The sequence below is a fragment of the Schistocerca serialis genome, chromosome 2 (assembly GCF_023864345.2).
Source record: "Schistocerca serialis cubense isolate TAMUIC-IGC-003099 chromosome 2, iqSchSeri2.2, whole genome shotgun sequence".
Classification (NCBI taxonomy): domain Eukaryota; kingdom Metazoa; phylum Arthropoda; class Insecta; order Orthoptera; family Acrididae; genus Schistocerca; species Schistocerca serialis.
In genome coordinates this window covers 872,020,417-872,041,223 of record NC_064639.1, presented here as the reverse complement: position 1 = coordinate 872,041,223, position 20,807 = coordinate 872,020,417, and the positions used below count along the sequence as shown (strand labels likewise).

General features: G+C 41.9%; 1 protein-coding gene across 1 annotated transcript in view; it reads left to right on the top strand.

The window, feature by feature from the left end:
* Positions 1-20,807, top strand: part of LOC126458192 (RNA polymerase-associated protein RTF1 homolog) — a 125,573-nt gene that overhangs the window by 86,014 nt on the left and 18,752 nt on the right. The window contains exons 10-11 of the mRNA XM_050095075.1: positions 9,434-9,528; positions 19,539-19,701. Coding sequence (XP_049951032.1) covers positions 9,434-9,528; positions 19,539-19,701 — 258 coding nt within the window. The remainder of the gene's footprint in view (positions 1-9,433; positions 9,529-19,538; positions 19,702-20,807) is intronic.

The following is a 20,807-nucleotide window of genomic DNA, read 5'->3' as shown; positions in this document are numbered from 1 at the left end:
TTCCGTACTGGGGATGCCCACATTGTACAAGTTATGCTTACTTATACTTACCCTTGTAAACATATCAATTTTGTTTTCTCTTCATTACACTCTTGTACTAAGATTGATGAAATGTGATAAGTCAGTTTTAATGTTAGATAAATCGTATACACAGGTCTCCATCTCAGAAGCACAACACATTCTTCACTTTAAAGCTTTGTGTATCTCCCTTCAGTAGCCATTTTATCGCCATACCAATAAGATACGATGAATGCCCGGTCATACCCTGAAGAGATTACGCTGACCAGTGTGATTAAAACAATACTGGTATCTGTGGAGGAATGTAACATTGTGTGCCTAGATTAATATTGGGATTCGTGTCAGTCAGTAGTTACATAGATGTTGGAGTGATCAACTCCCAGTGAGACAATGGCAGTGCCTGTGAAAAAAGAAGGCAAGTTGAAGTGTTATGTGCTGGTACCTGACAAGGTTTTGTGACAGATTGCCTACTACCTAATAATGTTTCCTTAAGAACAGAGAAGTGCTTGTCGTGAAGAGATGAATAGTGTCATTTTCAGAAGTGGTTTTCAACATCGCAAGCAACAGGGGTATGTCTTTTATGTGGATAACGCCCTGAATCAGTCTGTTATTTATGATGACAGCTACTTCTACAACAAGGAAAAATGAAATTATTCATGCATTAAACTATAGAATATGTATCTTTGAAAAGATCTGAGGAAGGTTAAATTGATGAAAATTGTGACACATTTCTTATCATAGATTGATGGAATTGCTGAAGTACATGGGTGTGAAATCATATGCATACCTCCATATCACTGTCATTTCAAACAGTGAAAAATCCAGGATGGAATGTAACAGTATTATGAAAAGGGTAGTTCCTACTCACCATATAGCGGAGATGCTCACTTTCTGATAGTCTTTTTGTCATGTCTGTGTGTGGCTCATCGCAATTCTACTGGCCATCACATTAATCAGATCCCAGTATTACTGAGACTTTGTGGTCTGCATTGGAGAGAAGAGTGACTGATTGCTGTCCACCTCAATCATCGTTGCTTGAACTTGGCACTTTCAGCAGGATGAATAATATAAGATTCCCTTCTAAATCAGACGGGACCTGTATTTATCCATTCCTATATGATTGGAAGCTGTTTTGAGTGGCATATGTTTTTGTACATGTGTTGTATTCTTGGTGTTTAGATATTTTTGTCCACACCCAGTAGTCCTTTGCAGTTTTGAGGTGATCTGATACATCTAGTAACTGAAAATGAATTTATAAATCTTAGATACAAACTTCATGATGTGTTTTGTTTTTGCCATTAGAGTACACAAGTCGTAGAGACTGGGTTAGCATGAACTTTCAGTACTAGTCATTTATCTCACAGACAATATTGTGGGGTGTGGGCATACAATTTCTTCTTAAAGGTGACTGTAATGTTACCCAAAGTGCACTTAAATTTAATTACTGATGGGGATAAACAGTAGCTTGCCCAAGTATGAGTCCAGGTTTCAGCCAAAATATTTGAGTAGATGGGATAACATTTGGCAAAAAAAAGTGTGTTGTAGAACAACAAACCGAATAACATATTTTTTTGTTTCAAATTACTTTCAAAAAATCGAATTTTTGAATGTAAATTACAGGTGCACCACAGTGCTTTCAGGGGCACACAGTTACAGCAGTCAAATCTGATGTGACATGGTAGTAAGTTATTCTAGAATGGAGTAACCTATCAGTTAAACAGAGCTAATATTAATAATAAGCAATAAAGGAAGGGATTGGCTTACAACCCTACAGATGTAGATGTAGTGCAGAGTAGAGTCACAGTTGTAGAATTGGTCATTTACGCCTTCAGACTCATTCGTAAGCTCATTACTGCTGTTTCACATATTTAGAGCCACAAGGTGCTATGGGGCAAGAGCCAGCAACAGACATCTGGCACAGTGAGCCTGCAAGGTACCACTTTGCTCAACTCTAAAGTGCCATTTGAACAGTGCTTCAATGGAGGATAATGTTCTACAAATGTCAGCAAATGGAACATAGGGTCTGCTGCATGTACCTAGACTTAGCCAGGGTAAAATCTGCTGGAATAATTTGAAGGTGCTAGTTGTTTAATTGTATTAGGAATTTGCATCATTTCGTGTTGGATGAACGAGGTGCCAAGCTAATGTTACCAGATTTTCCTGAAATTTTCCGTTTTTGTTCTTACAATAGTTTGAAATGACATTGACTAAGTTTTATTTGCAAGCTTCTGTTAATTTTTGAAACATATGTTTAAATTATCTAAACTGAAGCATCTCTTTCATGGATAGTCTTATTTTAGTCAAGCTCCTCAGTGCCATGTAAGTTAAAAGATGTGAATTTTTATTTATGTATTTATTAGTCCACATAAATCTCTTTCTCAATACATACATCGTACACAGGATGTTGGACAGAATACCTTTTTATCTATTTGTTCTTCAAACATCAAACATACATCATCTAAATTTTTATAACAAATTGGATCTATACAGTTAATAATTACAAATTTTATATTTATAACTAATTTCTACAATTAGAGAGACAGATTACATTTTTTCTTGCATAAGATACTGTGAGACTGAATAGTAGCAGTTTTTCAGAAGGTAGGCTGTCACAGACTTTTTAAAGCTCTTTACTTCAGGAAGAGATTTTATATGTCTTGGTAATCTGTTGCATAGTTTTGTTCCTGCATGATATACATCTTTTGGGCATAATGTGGTGTTCCAATGACTTATGTCACTGTCTGACCTGGTGCTGTAATCATAGACACTTTTGGTTTGAGAAAAAAGGTTTTCTTTTCTCCGTGTACTTTTTTTGAACTATGAACAGATGTTTGGAACAGTAATAAGACATTTGTTTTTTTATGATGGAACAAAAATGAATGTAAATTAAATTTTGAGAACAGATTCAGAAGAAGCATTCCTGTGATTTCATTGAACAATTTTAATAACGTTTCTTATTTTCAAGGACGATGATGGTTCAAACCTGCATCCGGCCATCCTGATTTACCGTATTTACTTGAATCTAAGCCGCACCTGAAAAATGAGACTCGAAATCAAGGAAAAAAAATTTTCCCGAATCTAAGCCGCACCTGAAATTTGAGACTCGAAATTCTAGGGAGAGAAAAGTTTTAGGCCGCACCTCCAAATCAAAACAAAGTTGGTCCATTGTAACATGAGACAAAATTTAGGTCGAATGAATGACGATACAGCTACAGTAGTTTGGTTCGAGTCGTAAGCTTAGCAGTTAAGCTTTACCGGGTAGCCATTGCTATGCGTCAGGCGCTCCGTCCGTATTTACACAGGTACCCTTCCTTTCTCACGTGCTTCATCTGGTTTGAATCAATTGCTTATTTTTCTTTGATCTGATAAATGCCGTTCTCTTTGTTATAGGTTTTACGTCACTCTAAGCTGAAAATGCATTATTGTACTGTGTCATGCAGTGTTTGTCGCATTCTGATAATGTGTGTTTATGACCTGTCGCCGCTCGCGGCATGGCTTGCTTTTGTGCGCGCTACTGCCGCTTACGATTAAAAAAAAAAAAGAGCAAGAGAGAGAGAGAGAGAGAGGAATTGTCTCATTAGCGAAACAATGGCAAGAGACTGCTATTTGTTGTTACTTACACTGCTGCTTTCTTTGATAATGATCAACAAGAACCAAATAATAGACTGTGTATGAAAGAAGATATTCTGAACGAGAGTTTAGCGAAAATTTTTCACCGTTTGAAAATATTTGCAGACGCCTCTTCTGTACATTACATTCTGCTCATAAATTAGTCATCTTAGATTTAAAAATCTAGTCAATTTCCGTGCTTCATTTCTGACTGTATCACTATTAGGCATAAGAATAATACGAATATAAACATGACATGATACATATATTCTTCCATGTTTGCTGTTGTCTCACACTAGTTTCGTAGTTTATTGGGCAGACAGGATTTAAATGAGATAGCAGCAAACACGAAAGAATACATGGCAAAATGTTTATATTCGTATTATTCTTATGGTGAAGAGAATACTGCATGTGATTCACAATTCATAAAAGTTCCTATTAGCAACCATCTCTTCTCACAGGTAGGAAAAAATTCAGAACATAGAGTTGGCCATATTGACAAACATCCCAAACAGTCATGCCAGTCGGATTTTCGTAGTACATTGAAATGCTGCTACATTCGAAGTTGAACAATACAGAATTTGTATTTACTTCGTTGGATAATGTATGAAAATGCAGTGGTCGAAACTCGGGGCAGAGAAAAAAAGCTTGTCTCCACCTTTTTTATTTTTTTTTTTATTTATTTACTGACTCAGAGGTTTTGGTGCCAGTATTTACCTTTGTGCCTGCAAAGCATGCCTGTGTAGCGCTACATATATTCGACAGCAGAAGTTAGTTGTGGCGGCACCTACCAACATTTTTCAGAACTTCCACTTACTTTACACTCGATTCTAAGCCACAGGCGGTTTTTTGGATTACAAAAATCGGAAAAAAAGTGCGGCTTAGATTCGAGTAAATACGGTAGGTTTTCCATGATATCCTTCAGCTCAGGCAACAGTCGGGATGTTTCCTTTAAAAGGGTACGGCCAACTTCCTTCCCTAACCCCATGGGACTGATGAGCTCACTGTTTGGTCTGCTCCCCCAGGTCAACCAGCCAACCTTATTTTTGAAAGGAACTGTCCACCAAGTTTCGACTTCGGACCATTATGGGAATAATCACCATAATATTTCCCTCTGCTGTTTTCTTGTCTTGTATTTTGGAAAAAAATTGCTTCTTTATTTTAGAGAGTTGAGAGAGCTATGGGCTGTATTTGACATAAACAGTTTGTTAATGATATTTTTAATTTTTTATTGTGGTCCTGTGGGTTGCTTTCAGCACTGAAGAGAAGAAAGCACTGCAGGCGTGATAAGGAGTGCAAAAATATTAGACTTCTGACATAAAGAACAGTTTTAAGAACAATTAACAGACAACCAGAGTCAAATGTGTGTATTGGATCTATGGTTCTTAAACATTGTCAATAGAGAAATATTTATTAGTCTCTCCCAATAACTAATCTGAATCGATGTGTGAGTATACAAGAGGGTTTTCCTTCTCTAGGAACTGTGTCCGTGTATATTCAAGGATTTATTTGAGAAAATACTGCTCTGAAATTTAATGCCAAACATAAATAAAACTCTTTAACTTCACAAATTTCTCCTATTTGATGTGCATGGCATAAATACGGCCGTAAGGCACTCATAAGATGAAAAGTTGCTTCATAAAGAGTTGCGTGAAAATGAAAATTTGGTTCCTGCTATGTGTAGAACAGTGACGTTTGTGAAACGATATGGTGTTGTGGCAAGATTAGAAAAAAAAAAATTACATCAAGATGTTGAAACTAGATGGAGTAGTATCTACATGATGTTGAATTCAGTTCCTTCGGAAATGAAACACATTGAGAATTTGCTGTTGGAGGAAAAAGAAGCAGGAACAAACATCACCCAGATGTACTGGACATTGTAATTAAATTTCTGGACTGTTTTAAAGAAGCTACAAATGAGTTGGAGGGTTAAAAAAGCTGACCTTGCGTTTTTGTAGTGACCATTTAGTCTACTAGATTCATGTGAGAGTTAAGATGTCAAGGCAGCAGTGAAATGGCTGAAAGGGTGCGCTTGAAGCCTTCGTAAAAGGGGAAGTTGTTAATCTACTGCATAAATCTCATGACATGGCTATTTTCTTTCTTAATCCTTGTATCAAGGAACTCTTGAGTCCTGAGTGAGGAAAAGAAAGAACATAATTATCCAACTTTTCATTATAAATATTAAGAGCGATTGCTACTCACTGCTTAGAGGAGGTGCTGAACAGCAGGCAGGCACATTCAGTATTAGACTGTTAGATTTTAGCTACACACAACTCACCCACACATGACCACTGTTGTCTCTGAGTGCTGTGGCCCCGCTGTTCGTCAAAAGTTAGATAACACAGTTGTGAAAGAAGAGAAAAACATCTGTTCCCTCTCCTATAAAGAGATTCGAGAGCTAGTGCTCATAAATTTCTAAGCATAAATATGAACTGAAGATATATTTGAACACAGGTGGCCCAGGTTATGGCGTCGAGTGTGTTGTCGTGGTGCAAGGCCAAGCCTCTGCCTTGTCTAGATTCTCCAGAGTTGTGAAAGAAGTCCTTATGCATTCTCATCAGCAGCTCTGCAATTTAAAGAAATACTAGGAAGACAGGCTTCATTGCATCAGTGAAAGACCTTTGTATCAATCCACATTGTGTTAATTACATTTTGTTAAGTTGTAACAATAATAGAGACAAATGAATTATTTTATGAGGACAGCTGTATGTTTGAAGATGAAATGGGAAAAATCTATGTTAATGGGTATACTTACATAATAAACATGTAATGTACAGTCCTATATTCCGAAATTGTTGCAAAGGTACTTTTTATGCTCTTGACATGTAGGAGTAGCTGCCATGTAACTACTGTATTGCTACTGCATTAAGAGAACTGAATCTGTTGTATGTCCTAATTGTCTTGTATTTTTAATTTTATATTACATTTAGGTATCTTTAAAAATATTACTAATAATTAGGGACCATAAAAATTCACACTTTTCTATAAATGCGAAATCAATGTGAATTTGCCTCAAAATGTGAAAACGTGAAATTACTTAATAGGCGCTGTTTCATAGAGAATTGTATCCAGATGGGCTATTTATTACCGATAGTTTGAAATAGCTTTATTTTATGTGGACAATATCGATAATGTTAGCAGTTAATGCCGAAGCCCAATTTGGAAAGATAATGTGCACAAGAACTTACTTGCAAAAAAAGTGTACGAATGTAACAATGTATCAGTGTGCCATGCAGATTGTGGACGGCAGATTTTCTAATCTAAAAATTTGGCTGGAAAAGACAAATAATGACCAGAAACGTCTTATACCGGTGACACGTTCACTTAACTGGTGGGAAAATGCTGCTGCTTTTCAACAGAACAATTATTTTTGAAAGCTTAAACACAGCCAAACAAAGAAAATGATGACCATTTTGGAAGAAAAAGGTGTTGAAGGTTTTGCAAAAGTAAACATTCTAGTCAGAAAGTTCCCAGTCAGCAATTTTTTTAACAGTCACTTTCAGAGCACTAATAGTTTGTGTCTTCACTTATGTAGCATGACAACCTTTTAAATTTATGCGTTTAATCATTTACAAGCAAAAAAATAGATACAAATTTTTCCAAAAGTAGATGCTATGTTTTCTAGTCCCTACTAATAATTTGAGACAGAATGCTGGTGGTCAGTATTAACCTTCAGTATGCAAAGTGTGTAGTAGTGGTCACACACACACACACACACACACACACACACACACACACACACACACACGCACACACGTATGTATGTATGTGCACGCGCCGTGGTTCCTTCCTTGAGGAAGAAAGAGGGATATTGTGGGTAGTGGGGATAAAGAGTAATGCTGGTCACTGTCTAGGATGAGAGGAACCAACCAGTGGTGAGGTCAGAGGTAGACAAAAATACAGCTGTAAAATGATTTCATTAATTAATCATACCAGACAATAAATTTTGCTTATAAGTGAATGCTCAGTGAACAAAAACTATAGCCATTTTCTGATACTACACTGTTCCTGAACAAGAGGGCAAAAAATGTGGAGAGCAAAATGTTATGACATTCAAACAATGTCTATATTAAACACTTACTTGTCATGCATGCAGTTTTCATTGTGTTTAGTTAGTTGTGAAATGTTGCCGGTTTCCCTTTCACTAAAAGTATGTTTGAACTGTCTCAGTTGTGATGTCTTGTTCTCGATCTGGGAGTTTCCTGCTACGCCACACCCGAACAGCTGTCAAGGTCATTAGTAATGAGTGAGTTTGATGCACATTGGGCCTGCCTCAGCACAGTCGTGTGTACTTTCTGTAGTTCTTGCTGCCTCAAATAAATGGCCTTAGGCAGATGAGGGCAACACTTTAATGCCCTGACCAAGATTTGGCAGTGTACAACAAAAAACAGCTATAAAAAAGATTTTCCACAAAATTAAAATTTTAGCTTTCTTTGTCGTACAATGAAAATTGTTCAGATATTTTGTCAGCTCCAATTCCTTTGACTTTGTTACTTGATTAAGATGGTTCCTATTGACACCAAAGCGAAATATGTTAATTTATGTGAAAGGTCGTATTAAGCATATTGCAGCAAATTTTCTAGCAGTAGGTGACATGTCATTCGCCTATGTACTGTTTAGTGCTAGAATTCAGTGTACTCTGCCTCACAGCTCTACAATAACTTTATTATTTGAGATATTTTCACAATGCTTTGCACACACATACAAAAACTCAAAGTCTTTTTTAGGCATTCACAAATATTCGATATGTGCCCCTTTAGTGATTCGGCAGACATCAAGCCAATAATCAAGTTCCTCCCACACTCGGCGCAGCATGTCCCCATCAATGAGTTCGAAAGCATCGTTGATGCGAGCTCGCAGTTCTGGCACGTTTCTTGGTTTAAACACTGAATCTTTCACATAACCCCACAGAAAGAAATCGCATGGGGTTAAGTCGGGAAAGCGTGGAGGCCATGACATGAATTGTTGAGCATGATGTCCACCACGACCGATCCATCGGTTTTCCAATCTCCTGTTTAAGAAATGCTTCTGCTTTGGCCTTTTCCGTAAGATTTTCCAAACCGTCGGCTGTGGTACGTTTAGCTCCCTGCTTGCTTTATTCGTCGACTTCCGCGGCTACGCGTGAAACTTGCCCGCACGCGTTCAACTGTTTCTTCGCTCACTGCAGGCCGACCCGTTGATTTCCCCTTACAGAGGCATCCAGAAGCTTTAAACTGTGCATACCATCGCCGAATGGAGTTAGCAGTTGGTGGATCTTTGTTGAACTTCGTCCTGAAGTGTCGTTGCACTGTTATGACTGACTGATGTGAGTGCATTTCAAGCACGACATACGCTTTCTCGGCTCCTGTCGCCATTTTGTCTCACTGCGCTCTCGAGCGCTCTGGCGGCAGAAACCTGAAGTGTGGCTTCAGCCGAATGAAACTTTATGAGTTTTTCTATGTATCTGTAGTGTGTCGTGAGCGTATGTCTATGAATGGAGCTACAGTGAATTTATGAAATCGCTTCAATCATTTGTAATAGCCCTGTATTTTAATATTTCAGTTGATAACAACAATGAAGTAATGTTCAACCACACCATCCCCATTGAGACAGAGAGAATAATGTGTAAGCGAATGTCCAGTACTCAGAATACTTGTTACCATTTATTTTAAAATTATTGTAACTGAAGATTGATGTCCTTTAGTTTATAGAATGATTTTAAGCAGATAGCTCATCTATTTGCTACACAATTTTAGTAAGAATATTACACCTGCACTGTCATTGATTATTGTTGTTATATCCTAATAGCTATTATTATACTTTACAGATTATTCGTGAAAAAGAAAGGTTTAAGACAAATGTTTATAATTATGCAATGAAGAAAACTCAGTTGATGAAAGAACGAGATATGGCTGCTGGGAGGTAATTATTTTATTTGAATATTATTTTTAGACACAGCAGCTAACTTATAAGTGTTTACTAGTGAATAGCTTACATTTGTTATGTTGTATGAAACTGTGTGACAAATAGGAAAAGACTGGTTGAGAAAATGACATGGTGAATATGATAGTGTACTTCCATCGTAGCTTGATGTAGGCCCGTTTTAGTTTCTCATCTGTACGTACATACAAACCATTTATTATGTGTGTATGTTTGTTTAGTTCAATACTGTCACGGTGTTAGAAGATTTTAATTGATAAGATGCTTCATCGTCAAGTAACAAAGATGATTCAGCTTTGAATGTGGGGGGGGGGGGGGGGGGCAGTCATAGTGTTGTTACCTTATGTCATATCTTCAGCAATTGTCATCATTGCAAGATACTATTTTTATTTGTTGATAGATATCTATCTTGGTGTTGCATGCCTCCATTTTCTCCTCCATTCCTCACTATCTCACTATAAAAGTTTTCATTTAAGGTTTATAAACAATCTTAGTCTGCACACTTTTTCATGACACCTTGGTGTCGTCCTAGTCCTTACTCAGTAGAAGTCAGAAAACTAGCAGTCAAAATGCCATTGTTCAGTATTCCTGTTTCTAAATTCACAGTATTAGGAGAAGATCAGTTGCTACTCAACCATATAGCGGAGGTGCTGAGTCACAGATACGCACATCAAAAAGACTGTCACAATATAATAATTTTGTTGTGCCAATCTGTGACTCAGCGTCTCTGATATTTAGTGAGCAGCAACTTTCCTTTTCATAACATTGTTAATTCCATCCTGGATTTTCCGTTGTTTGTTTCTAATTTCACATTTTTGTAAAACTGCTCTCTAAGATAAGACAGATGTAGAATTACACTTCGCTGACATAAGTCATGGGATACCTCTTAATATCGCTTTGGATCTCATTTTGCCTAGCATAGTGCAGCAACTCAACATGGCATGGACTCAACAAGTCATTAGAAGTCCCCTACAGGAATACTGAGCCGTGCTGCCTCTATATCTGTCCATAATTGCGCAAGTGTGGTGAAGCAGGATGTTGTGCATGAGCTGATGTCTAGATTATGTCGCATAAATGTTTGATGGGATTCATGTCGGGTGACCTGGTTGGCCAGATCATGCACTTGGATTGTCCAGAATGTTCTTCAAACCAGTCACGAACAATTGTGATCCTGTGACATGGTGCATTGTCAACCTTAAAAATTCCGTTGTTGTTCGGAAACATACTAGTTCATGAATGGCTGCAAATGGTCCACAACTAGCCAAACATAGCCCTTTCCAGTCAATGAACGGTTCGGTTGGACCAGAGGACCCAGTCCATTCCATGTAAACTCATCCCACACATCTGACCAGGCCATGGTTATTCAGTCATGTAGGGTCCAGCCAGTTCGGTCATGAGCCCAGAATAGGCTCTGCAGGCAACGACTTGCTGTTAGCAAAGGCACTTACATCAGTCGTCTGCTGCCATAGCCCATTAAAGCCAGATTTCACCCCACTGTCCTAATGGATGCATTCTTTGTACATCTCGCTATGATTTCTGTGGTTATTTCAGGCAGTGTTGCTTGTCTGTTAGCAGTGATGACTACACAGAAATGCCACTACTGTCAGTCATTAAGTGAAGGCCATCAGCCACTGCACGATCCATGGTGAGAGCTAATGCCTCAAATTTGGTATTCTTGGCACACTATTGACACTGTCAACTGCTGTACATTGAATTCCCTAACAATTTCCAAAATGGGATGCCCTATGCGTATAGTTCCAACTACCATTCCAGGTTCAAAATATGTTAATTCACATTAGAAACTTTTAATATGACTCACCAGAAAACAAATGCTAACTCTGCCAATGCACTGCCCTTTTATACCTTATGTACGCGATACTACCACCGTCTGCAAATGTGTATTTCACAATCCTGTCAGTTATGTCACCTCAAGGGTATGTGCATTTGTTGCTTAATATAGAAGTTTTCACGTAGATTGTATGAAGCGTGTAAACGTTTGTTCCTTTTAATGCTGCCTGAGATGTGCAACTTAACATCCTGCACACTGCTCCTCTACATCTACATCTACATCGATACTGGCCGGCTGAAGTGGCCGTGCGGTTAAAGGCGCTGCAGTCTGGAACCGCAAGACCGCTACGGCCGCAGGTTCGAATCCTGCCTCGGGCATGGATGTTTGTGATGTCCTTAGGTTAGTTAGGTTTAACTAGTTCTAAGTTCTAGGGGACTAATGACCTCAGCAGTTGAGTCCCATAGTGCTCAGAGCCATTTGAACCATTACATTGATACTCCGCAAGCCACCCAACGGTGTGTGGCGGAGGGCACTTTACGTGCCACTGTCATTACCTCCCTTTCCTGTTCCAGTCGCGTATGGTTCGCGGGAAGAACGACTGTCTGAAAGCCTCCGTGCGCGCTCTAATCTCTCTAATTTTACATTCGTGATCTCCTCGGGAGGTATAAGTAGGGGGAAGCAATATATTCGATACCTCATCCAGAAACGCACCCTCTCGAAACCTGGACAGCAAGCTACACCGCGATGCAGAGCGCCTCTCTTGCAGAGTCTGCCACTTGAGTTTATTAAACATCTCCGTAACGCTATCACGGTTACCAAATAACCCTGTGACGAAACGCGCCGCTCTTCTTTGGATCTTCTCTATCTCCTCCGTCAAACCGATCTTGTACGGATCCCACACTGATGAGCAATACTCAAGTATAGGTCGAACGAGTGTTTTGTAAGCCACCTCCTTTGTTGATGGACTACATTTTCTAAGCACTCTCCCAATTAATCTCAACCTGGTACCCGCCTTACCAACAATTAATTTTATATGATCATTCCACTTCAAATCGTTCCGCACGCATACTCCCAGATATTTTACAGAAGTAACTGCTACCAGTGTTTGTTCCGCTATCATATAATCATACAATAAAGGATCCTTCTTTCTATGTATTCGCAATACATTACATTTGTCTATGTTAAGGCTCAGTTGCCACTCCCTGCACCAAGTGCCTATCCGCTGCAGATCTTCCTGCATTTCGCTACAATTTTCTAATGCTGCAACTTCTCTGTATACTACAGCATCATCTGCGAAAAGCCGCATGGAACTTCCGACACTATCTACTAGGTCATTTATATATATTGTGAAAAGCAATGGTCCCATAACACTCCCCTGTGGCACGCCAGAGGTTACTTTAACGTCTGTAGACGTCTCTCCATTGATAACAACATGCTGTGTTCTGTTTGCTAAAAACTCTTCAATCCAGCCACACAGCTGGTCTGATATTCCGTAGGCTCTTACTTTGTTTATCAGGCGACAGTGCGGAATTGTATCGAACGCCTTCCGGAAGTCAAGAAAAATAGCATCTACCTGGGAGCCTGTATCTAATATTTTCTGGGTCTCATGAACAAATAAAGCGAGTTGGATCTCATACGATCGCTGTTTCCGGAATCCATGTTGATTCCTACATAGTAGATTCTGGGTTTCCAGAAATGACATGATACGCGAGCAAAAAACATGTTCTAAAATTCTACAACAGATCGACGTCAGAGATATAGGTCTATAGTTTTGCGCATCTGCTCGACAACCCTTCTTGAAGACTGGGACTATCTGTGCTCTTTTCCAATCATTTGGAACCCTCCGTTCCTCTAGAAACTTGCGGTACACGGCTGTTAGAAGGGGGGCAAGTTCTTTCGCGTACTCTGTGTAGAATCGAATTGGTATCCCGTCAGGTCCAGTGGACTTTCCTCTATTGAGTGATTCCAGTTGCTTTTCTATTCCTTGGACACTTATTTCGATGTCAGCCATTTTTTCGTTTGTGCGAGGATTTAGAGAAGGAACTGCAGTGCGGTCTTCCTCTGTGAAACAGCTTTGGAAAAAGGTATTTAGTATTTCAGCTTTACGCGTGTCATCCTCTGTTTCAATGCCATCATCATCCCGGAGTGTCTGGATATGCTGTTTCGAGCCACTTACTGATTTAACGTAAGACCAGAACTTCCTAGGATTTTCTGTCAAGTCGGTACATAGAATTTTACTTTCGAATTCAATGAATGCTTCACACATAGCCCTCCTTACGCTAACTTTGACATCGTTTAGCTTCTGTTTGTCTGAGAGGTTTTGGCTGCGTTTAAACTTGGAGTGGAGCTGTCTTTGCTTTCGCAGTAGTTTCCTAACTTTGTTGTTGTACCACGGTGGGTTTTTCCCGTCCCTCACAGTTTTACTCGGCACGTACCTGTCTAAAACGCATTTTACGATTGCCTTGAACTTTTTCCATAAACACTCAACATTGTCAGTGTCGGAACAGAAATTTTCGTTTTGATCTGTTAGGTAGTCTGAAATCTGCCTTCTATTACTCTTGCTAAACAGATAAACCTTCCTCCCTTTTTTTATATTCCTATTAACTTCCATATTCAGGGATGCTGCAACGGCCTTATGATCACTGATTCCCTGTTCTGTACATACAGAGTCGAAAAGTTCGGGTCTGTTTGTTATCAGTAGGTCCAAGATGTTATCTCCATGAGTCGGTTCTCTGTTTAATTGCTCGAGGTAATTTTCGGATAGTGCACTCAGTATAATGTCAGTCGATGCTCTGTCCCTACCACCCGTCCTAAACATCTGAGTGTCCCAGTCTATATCTGGTAAATTGAAATCTCCACCTAAGACTATAACATGCTGAGAAAATTTACGTGAAATGTATTCCAAATTTTCTCTCAGTTGTTCTGCCACGCAGTATTCGGTGTGTGTGGGGGGGGTGGGGGGGGGGGGGGGGGGATGGAATATACTCCCTGTGGTCCCTGCTGCCCTGATGTGCTGTGCATCACAAGAACAAACGTGCTTTAAAATTCCAATAGTTTGCTAATATGAAGGATTGTTATTGCATTTCACCCCCATTTCTTCACCAATACTACATTATGATGATGTTTCAAAACAATAGCTTATAGCTCAGATAAAAGTTTATGGGAGTAATTTTTTTCACATGGTACCTTGAAATGTAATAGGTAAGATGCCAAATAATTATGGTACAGTTCACATTAAGCCATTGTGGCTTAAGAAAGTCATTGTCTGCTGTATTGTGATGAATTGTGTTATAACCTTTAATCACCAATAATTATGTGGATATTCAAACACACTCACTTAGAAACAATAGCTCGTTACATGATAACAACTCAGTATCTCTTATTCGACTGCTGTGCCGTGACATGCGCCGGCGCCATTTGTAGCTAGGTGGTGCTCCCGCGCTCAGCCGAGTTGTGGAGCGCCTCTATCCCCGTTTGCGTGTACTGTCGTGGTGGCACTGTTAAATGTCGTGGCACTGTCACAAATCCCCCCCCCCCCCCCCCCCCCCCCCATGAAAAAAAGAAAAACCTCACTTCCTTGGAGACATGGACAGTGCGGAGACATCCATGGCCTCTTGTGAGGCCCCGAGAGTATGGTCGAAAATGTCCAGGACGGAAGCTCGTGCGTGGAACGTGCCTCCTGGACGAGATGATGGGTGAAAACTCCGGAGCAGCATCCATAGGTGTCTTGGACCTGGGGGTGTGCTCCAGCGAGATGGGTCCCGGAGAAGGCGGCGACGCGACTGGGGCCGGTTCCGGCATACTTGGAAGCGGTAGTGATGTCGGCTGCATCAACACGTATGGTAGATCGGCAGCAGTGACAGGACTGGCTTCTCGGGCTGGTGGAGGCTAAGGAAGGGGCGGTGGCACTGGCGTGGCCACCACTCGTGGGCGCATCTGATCGTAATGGCGAACAACCATGCCGTCGTCCGTACATATTTCACAAAGCTGGCAGCCGCGAAGAACTTTGACCACCCCTGGAATCCATTTAGGGCGAGATCCATACCCTCGTGCCCACACGTCGGCACCCACCGAGTATTTTCCCGCACTAGGGGACACAGTACAAGGCCTGACAGGGTGAAGCAGGTGCAGTAGAGTGCGCGGTTGGCGGCCATGTAAGAGTTCAGCAGGGCTGCGATCACCCAGAGGCGTGATGTGATAAGAACTCAGAAATTGCAGCAGAGCATCATCTGTGGAAAAATCACTAAGGAATTTTTTCATCTGGCTTTTGAAAGTGCGGACAAGGCGCTCGACCTCCCCATTCGATTGCGGATGGAAGGGCGGTGCGGTAACATGATGAATCCCTTGTCCAGTACAAAAATCACGGAAGGCCTGCGAAGAGAACTGAGGACCATTGTCCATGACGATCGTGGATGGAAGACCTTCTAGTGCAAAGATTTTGGACAAAGCCAGCGTCGTCGCCGCAGTGGTGGGTGACGGACATCGAACAACAAACGGAAACTTCGAGAAGGCGTCAATCAACAGTAGCCTATAAGTACCGAGGAAGGGGCCGGCAAAGTCAGCGTACACCCGTTCCCATGGCTGCGCTGGATCAGGCCACGGAGAGGGCATTATACGAGGTGCAGCCAGTTGTTGAGCACACTGACCACACACAGCAACCATGTGGGCGATGTCCAAATCAATACCGGGCCAATAAACGTGCCTGCGGGCCAGGGACTTAGTGCGAGAAATACCCCAATGGCCTTCATGCAACAGTTTGAGAACATCTTTGCGAAGAGAGGCTGGCACCACGTCCCGTGGAGATGCGCCATCCGTGGCCAGAAGAACAACACCATCACGAACAGACAGACGAAGGCGCAAAGCATGGTAGTTGCGAAGGGGATCCGATGCCCGGCCCTTGGTCCTGTCCGGCCAACCCCGTTGAACAAAACCGATCACCTGACGCAGGACCGGGTCCCGCGCAGTAGCCGACGCGACCTGCGAACCTGTAAGTGGAGAACCCTCGACCGCACGACGTTCTTCCTCATCAATGTGGAAACAGAGTAGTTCATCACGATCGAAAACCAGGTCGGGGCCCATCGGCAATCGCTACAATGCGTCAGCGTTGGCGTGCTGGGCCGTGGGGCGATAGTGAATCTCATAGTGAAAACGAGATAAGTATAAGGCCCAATGTTGCAGGCTGTGAGCTGCCTTATCCGGAAGCTACGTCGATGGGCTGAACAGAGAGACCAGCGGCTTGTGGTTGGTGATGAGGTGAAACTTAGAACCATACAAAAAAATGCTGAACTTTTTTAGAGCATAAATGATAGCGAGCGCCTCCTCTTCGATTTGAGAGTAACGCCGTTGCGCATCGTTGAGGGTCTTGGAAGCATAGGCGATGGGTCGTTCCAACCCATCCTCATACCGATGGGCGAGAACAGCCCCTAGGCCATACAGTGACGCGTCAGTCGCCAGAACCAAGTGCTGACCCGGATGATGGAATGTGGCAAGACAAGGCGCCGACTGCAAATGAGCCTTCAGGCGGACAAAAGCCTGCTCACACTCGTCGTACCAACAGAAAGGGACGTTTTTGCGTAACAGTTGATGCAGAGGATGAGCTACTGCCGCCGCGGATTGAATTAATTTGTGATAATAAGCAATCTTGCCTAGAAATGCCTGAAGTTCTTTGACCGTAGACGGCCGGGGTAGAGCGTTAATGGCCGCAATGTGCTGACGTAGAGGACGTATACCCTCACGGGACAAGTGGAAACCAAGATACACAATGGAGGGTTGGAAGAACTGTGACTTGTCCAGATTGCACCTCAACCCAGCCGAATGCAAAACCCGAAACAGTGAACGCAAATTGCGAAGGTGCTCCTCAGTGGAGGCCCCCGTGATAACAATGTCATCCAGATAGTTTATGCAGCCGGGAACGGAAGCCGTGAGCTGTTCCAAAAACTGCTGAAAAATGGCCGGCGTGCTAGCGACGCCAAATGGTAACCGCTGGTACTGATACAACCCACAAGGAGTGCTGATAACGAGAAATTCCTTGGAAGAAGCATCCAACGGCAACTGATGGTATGCCTTTGATAAGTCAAGTTTGGAAAAGAGCTGGCCCCCAGCGAGCTTGGTAAATAACTCCTCAGGACGGGGAAGAGGATAAGTGTCAATGAGGCTCTGAGCGTTGACAGTGGCTTTAAAATCACCACACAATCGCAGACTCCCGTTTGGTTGAGATACCACCACGATTGGCGATGCCCATTCGCTGGAGGTAACAGGAAGGAGAATCCCTGAAGCTGTTAACCTGTCTATCTCAGCCTTGACAGGTGCACGCAACGCCACCGGAATAGGGCGTGCCCGGAAAAACTTAGGGCGAGCTGTAGGTTTAAGAGTAATGTGGGCTTCTTTTGAAGCCCAGACCAGCAGAGAACACGGACGAAAATTCAGAACACAATCCATCCAGCTGTTGATAGGGAATATCCTCAGATATGAGGTGCACATCATCATCAATGGAGAACCCGAACAACGGGAAAGCATCATAACCGAACAGGTTTTCAGTGCACACATGATCCACCACATAAAACGTGAGGGGCTTAACAACAGACTTGTAGGCAGTGGAAGCATCAAACTGGCCAATGATAGGAATTTTCTGTTTATTATAAGCTCTCAGATTTCGCATAACTGGAGACAAGGGAGGGGAGTCCAACTCCAAATACGTGCGAGAATTAATGAGAGTTACTGCAGAGCCAGTGTCCACTTGCATGCGAATGTCTTTATCCAGAACACAAACAGTAACAAACAACTTATTTGTCTGAGAAAGCACACAGTTAACATCCATGTCTGATGCCTCGTCCTCGTTGACAGGAACTTTAGGGGACTGACACACAGAAGCAATGTGACCTTTTTTCCTACATGAATTACACGTGGCCCAACGTTTTGGACACACAGCCCTGTTATGCTGTACGAAACAACGTGGACAAGAAGGAAGTGCAGAATGAACCTGCTTCTGTGGTTGCTATTTTCGCTGCGAGCGTTGTGGCCCAACGCGACGTTGTTTACGCGAGTGAACCGCCGCCACATCTTCGTTCTCCTGTGAAACAGGCAAATCGTCCGTGTCGAAAGTTGGCTGTACAGTGCCTACATCACAGCACGCATCTATTTGTGCGCCAGCAGCGTGAGACACTTCAAAGGATTGAGTGATGCTTAGAACTTCCGACAACGACGGGTTTGGCAGTTGTAGGGCACGTTGCCGAACTTCTTTATCAGGAGCAAGCCGTAGAATAGCATCCCTAACCATTGAATCAGCATAAGACTCATGATGAGTGTCCGTGACAAACTGACATTTCCTACTCAGACCGTGTAGTTCCGCCGCCCAAGCCCGGTAAGATTGATGTGGCTGTTTACGACACCGGTATAACGCCACGCGGGCGGCAACGACATGGGTGTTTTTTCGGTAATAGTTAGACAATAAGTCACACATTTCTTGGAAGGACAGAGAGGCAGGTTCCCGCAGATGGGCTAACTGAGATAGCAGCTGATAGATCCGTTGGGAAATCCAAGATAGAAATAACGACTTACACATAGGAGCGTCGACAACGCCGAAAGCCAAGAAGTGTTGCCGCAAACCCTTCTCATAATCCTCCCAATCTTCAGCGGCCTCGTCGTAAGGAGGGAATGGAGGCGGAGAAGAGGAAGACAGACGATGAGTAAGCGACGTCGACAATGCCTGAATAGCAGCCGTCAGCTGTGTTTGTTGTTCAATGAGCACTTGCATAAGCTGTTCCATGTCTGCCCCGTCACGAACACACAAATCCACAACGCAGTGAAAATATCCAACCTCGTCGCCAAAAAGTGTTATAACCTTTAATCACCAATAACTGCGTGGATATTCAAACACACTCACTTAGAAACAATAGCTCGTTACATGATAACAGCTCAGTATCTCTTACTCTACTACCGTGCCGTGACATGCGGCCCGCGCCGTTCGTAGCTAGGTGGTGCTCCCGCGCTCAGCCGAGTTGCGGAGCGCCTCTATCGCCGTTTGCGCGTACTGTCGGGGCGGCACTGTTAAATGTCGTGGTACTGTCACAACGTATTGATTTTCCTCTCATTTTGTATTTTTCTCTGTAACAATTCCTGATTTTATTATAAAAATATGGGCTTGGAATACCAATAACCTGCTCAGTATATTTCATATTTTATGTTCCCCCTTCTTTTTTTGCAGAGGTGATGAAGAAGAGGCAGCAAGGATTCAGCAGAAACTCCAAGAGTTGGAAGAAAGAGCTGAAGAACTAGACAAATTACGAACATCGACTATTTCCAGTATTAGTTACATCAATGATCGTAACCGCAAGAAAAATGTTGAAGAAGCAGAGAAGGCCATAATGGTGAGTTGGATAAAAAAAGTTTCTTGTGGACCACTGCCAAGGAGGGAAAAAAAGTAATGCTTTTTCAAAAGTCTCTTTTTTTTCTGGCTCCAAGGCAACAAGCTGTGTATCACGAGAATCATTCTTATGTACTAAGCTGTATACTATGATTAAATTGCTGCTGAAATTGAAATATGTAGTTACTTAATATGGTTTTATAGATTTGGCACCACAGTAACACTGACATTGAACATACTCTGAAGAAGAAAGCTTTAAATTAAATCTTCTGAAAGCATGCAGATCTTACCTTACACATGGTGTATACGACCCAGGAGATCCGGTAAAACCCCGCCAATTTTTTAGAATTACATGAATTTTTAATTGTTTTAGTTTTCAGTTGATTTTTTGTAATTCTGACTGGTAAGAAATAATACTAAATCAATAAAACATTAACGAGAGGAAAAAAATGAAAATAAAACTAAAATTGCAAAGGAAATGCGCCATGTACAAGAACAAAACACAGTGCTCGTACAGGTACAAGCATCTGCCAACAGAAAAATGTGTCAAAGGCTTTAGGAAGACTATGCAAATGCTTCATGCCAACAAATTTCCTCCAACTGTTTACATTAGATTCATTTCAGCACTTATGAGCGGGCTCTTGCGCATGCACAGTTGAGTCGCATATGAGTAATACCTTCTCCCACTTCTGGCCACAAAATGTGGCTGTTCGCTGTGTAAGCAGCAGCCGCAGCAAGCAGCAGCTAGATGCTACCGGGAAAAATTTTACTGGCCCGACGAAGCTGCCAGATTCGTGCATGCACAGCATGCCCGTTTCTAGGAGGTGGAGGGGGGGGGGGACAAACCCCATATTGCCATACGTGCTATAAGATAAAAACATTCACTAACTAAACACTTAGTTTCAAATACATTGAATGCCTCAGTGGAAAAGATCAATAAAAGAAATTTCCTTAGCCAACTGACAAAAATAACTTTATTGTTCTGCAAGGCGGTTAATGGTTGACTGTCAGAAAGGAGGTCTCTTACCCAGGTGGCAAGCATTCAGTCCTCATTGGTCTATCAATTATTCATATGATTTTGAAACGCATCCCTGTTGGTTCCTGAACATT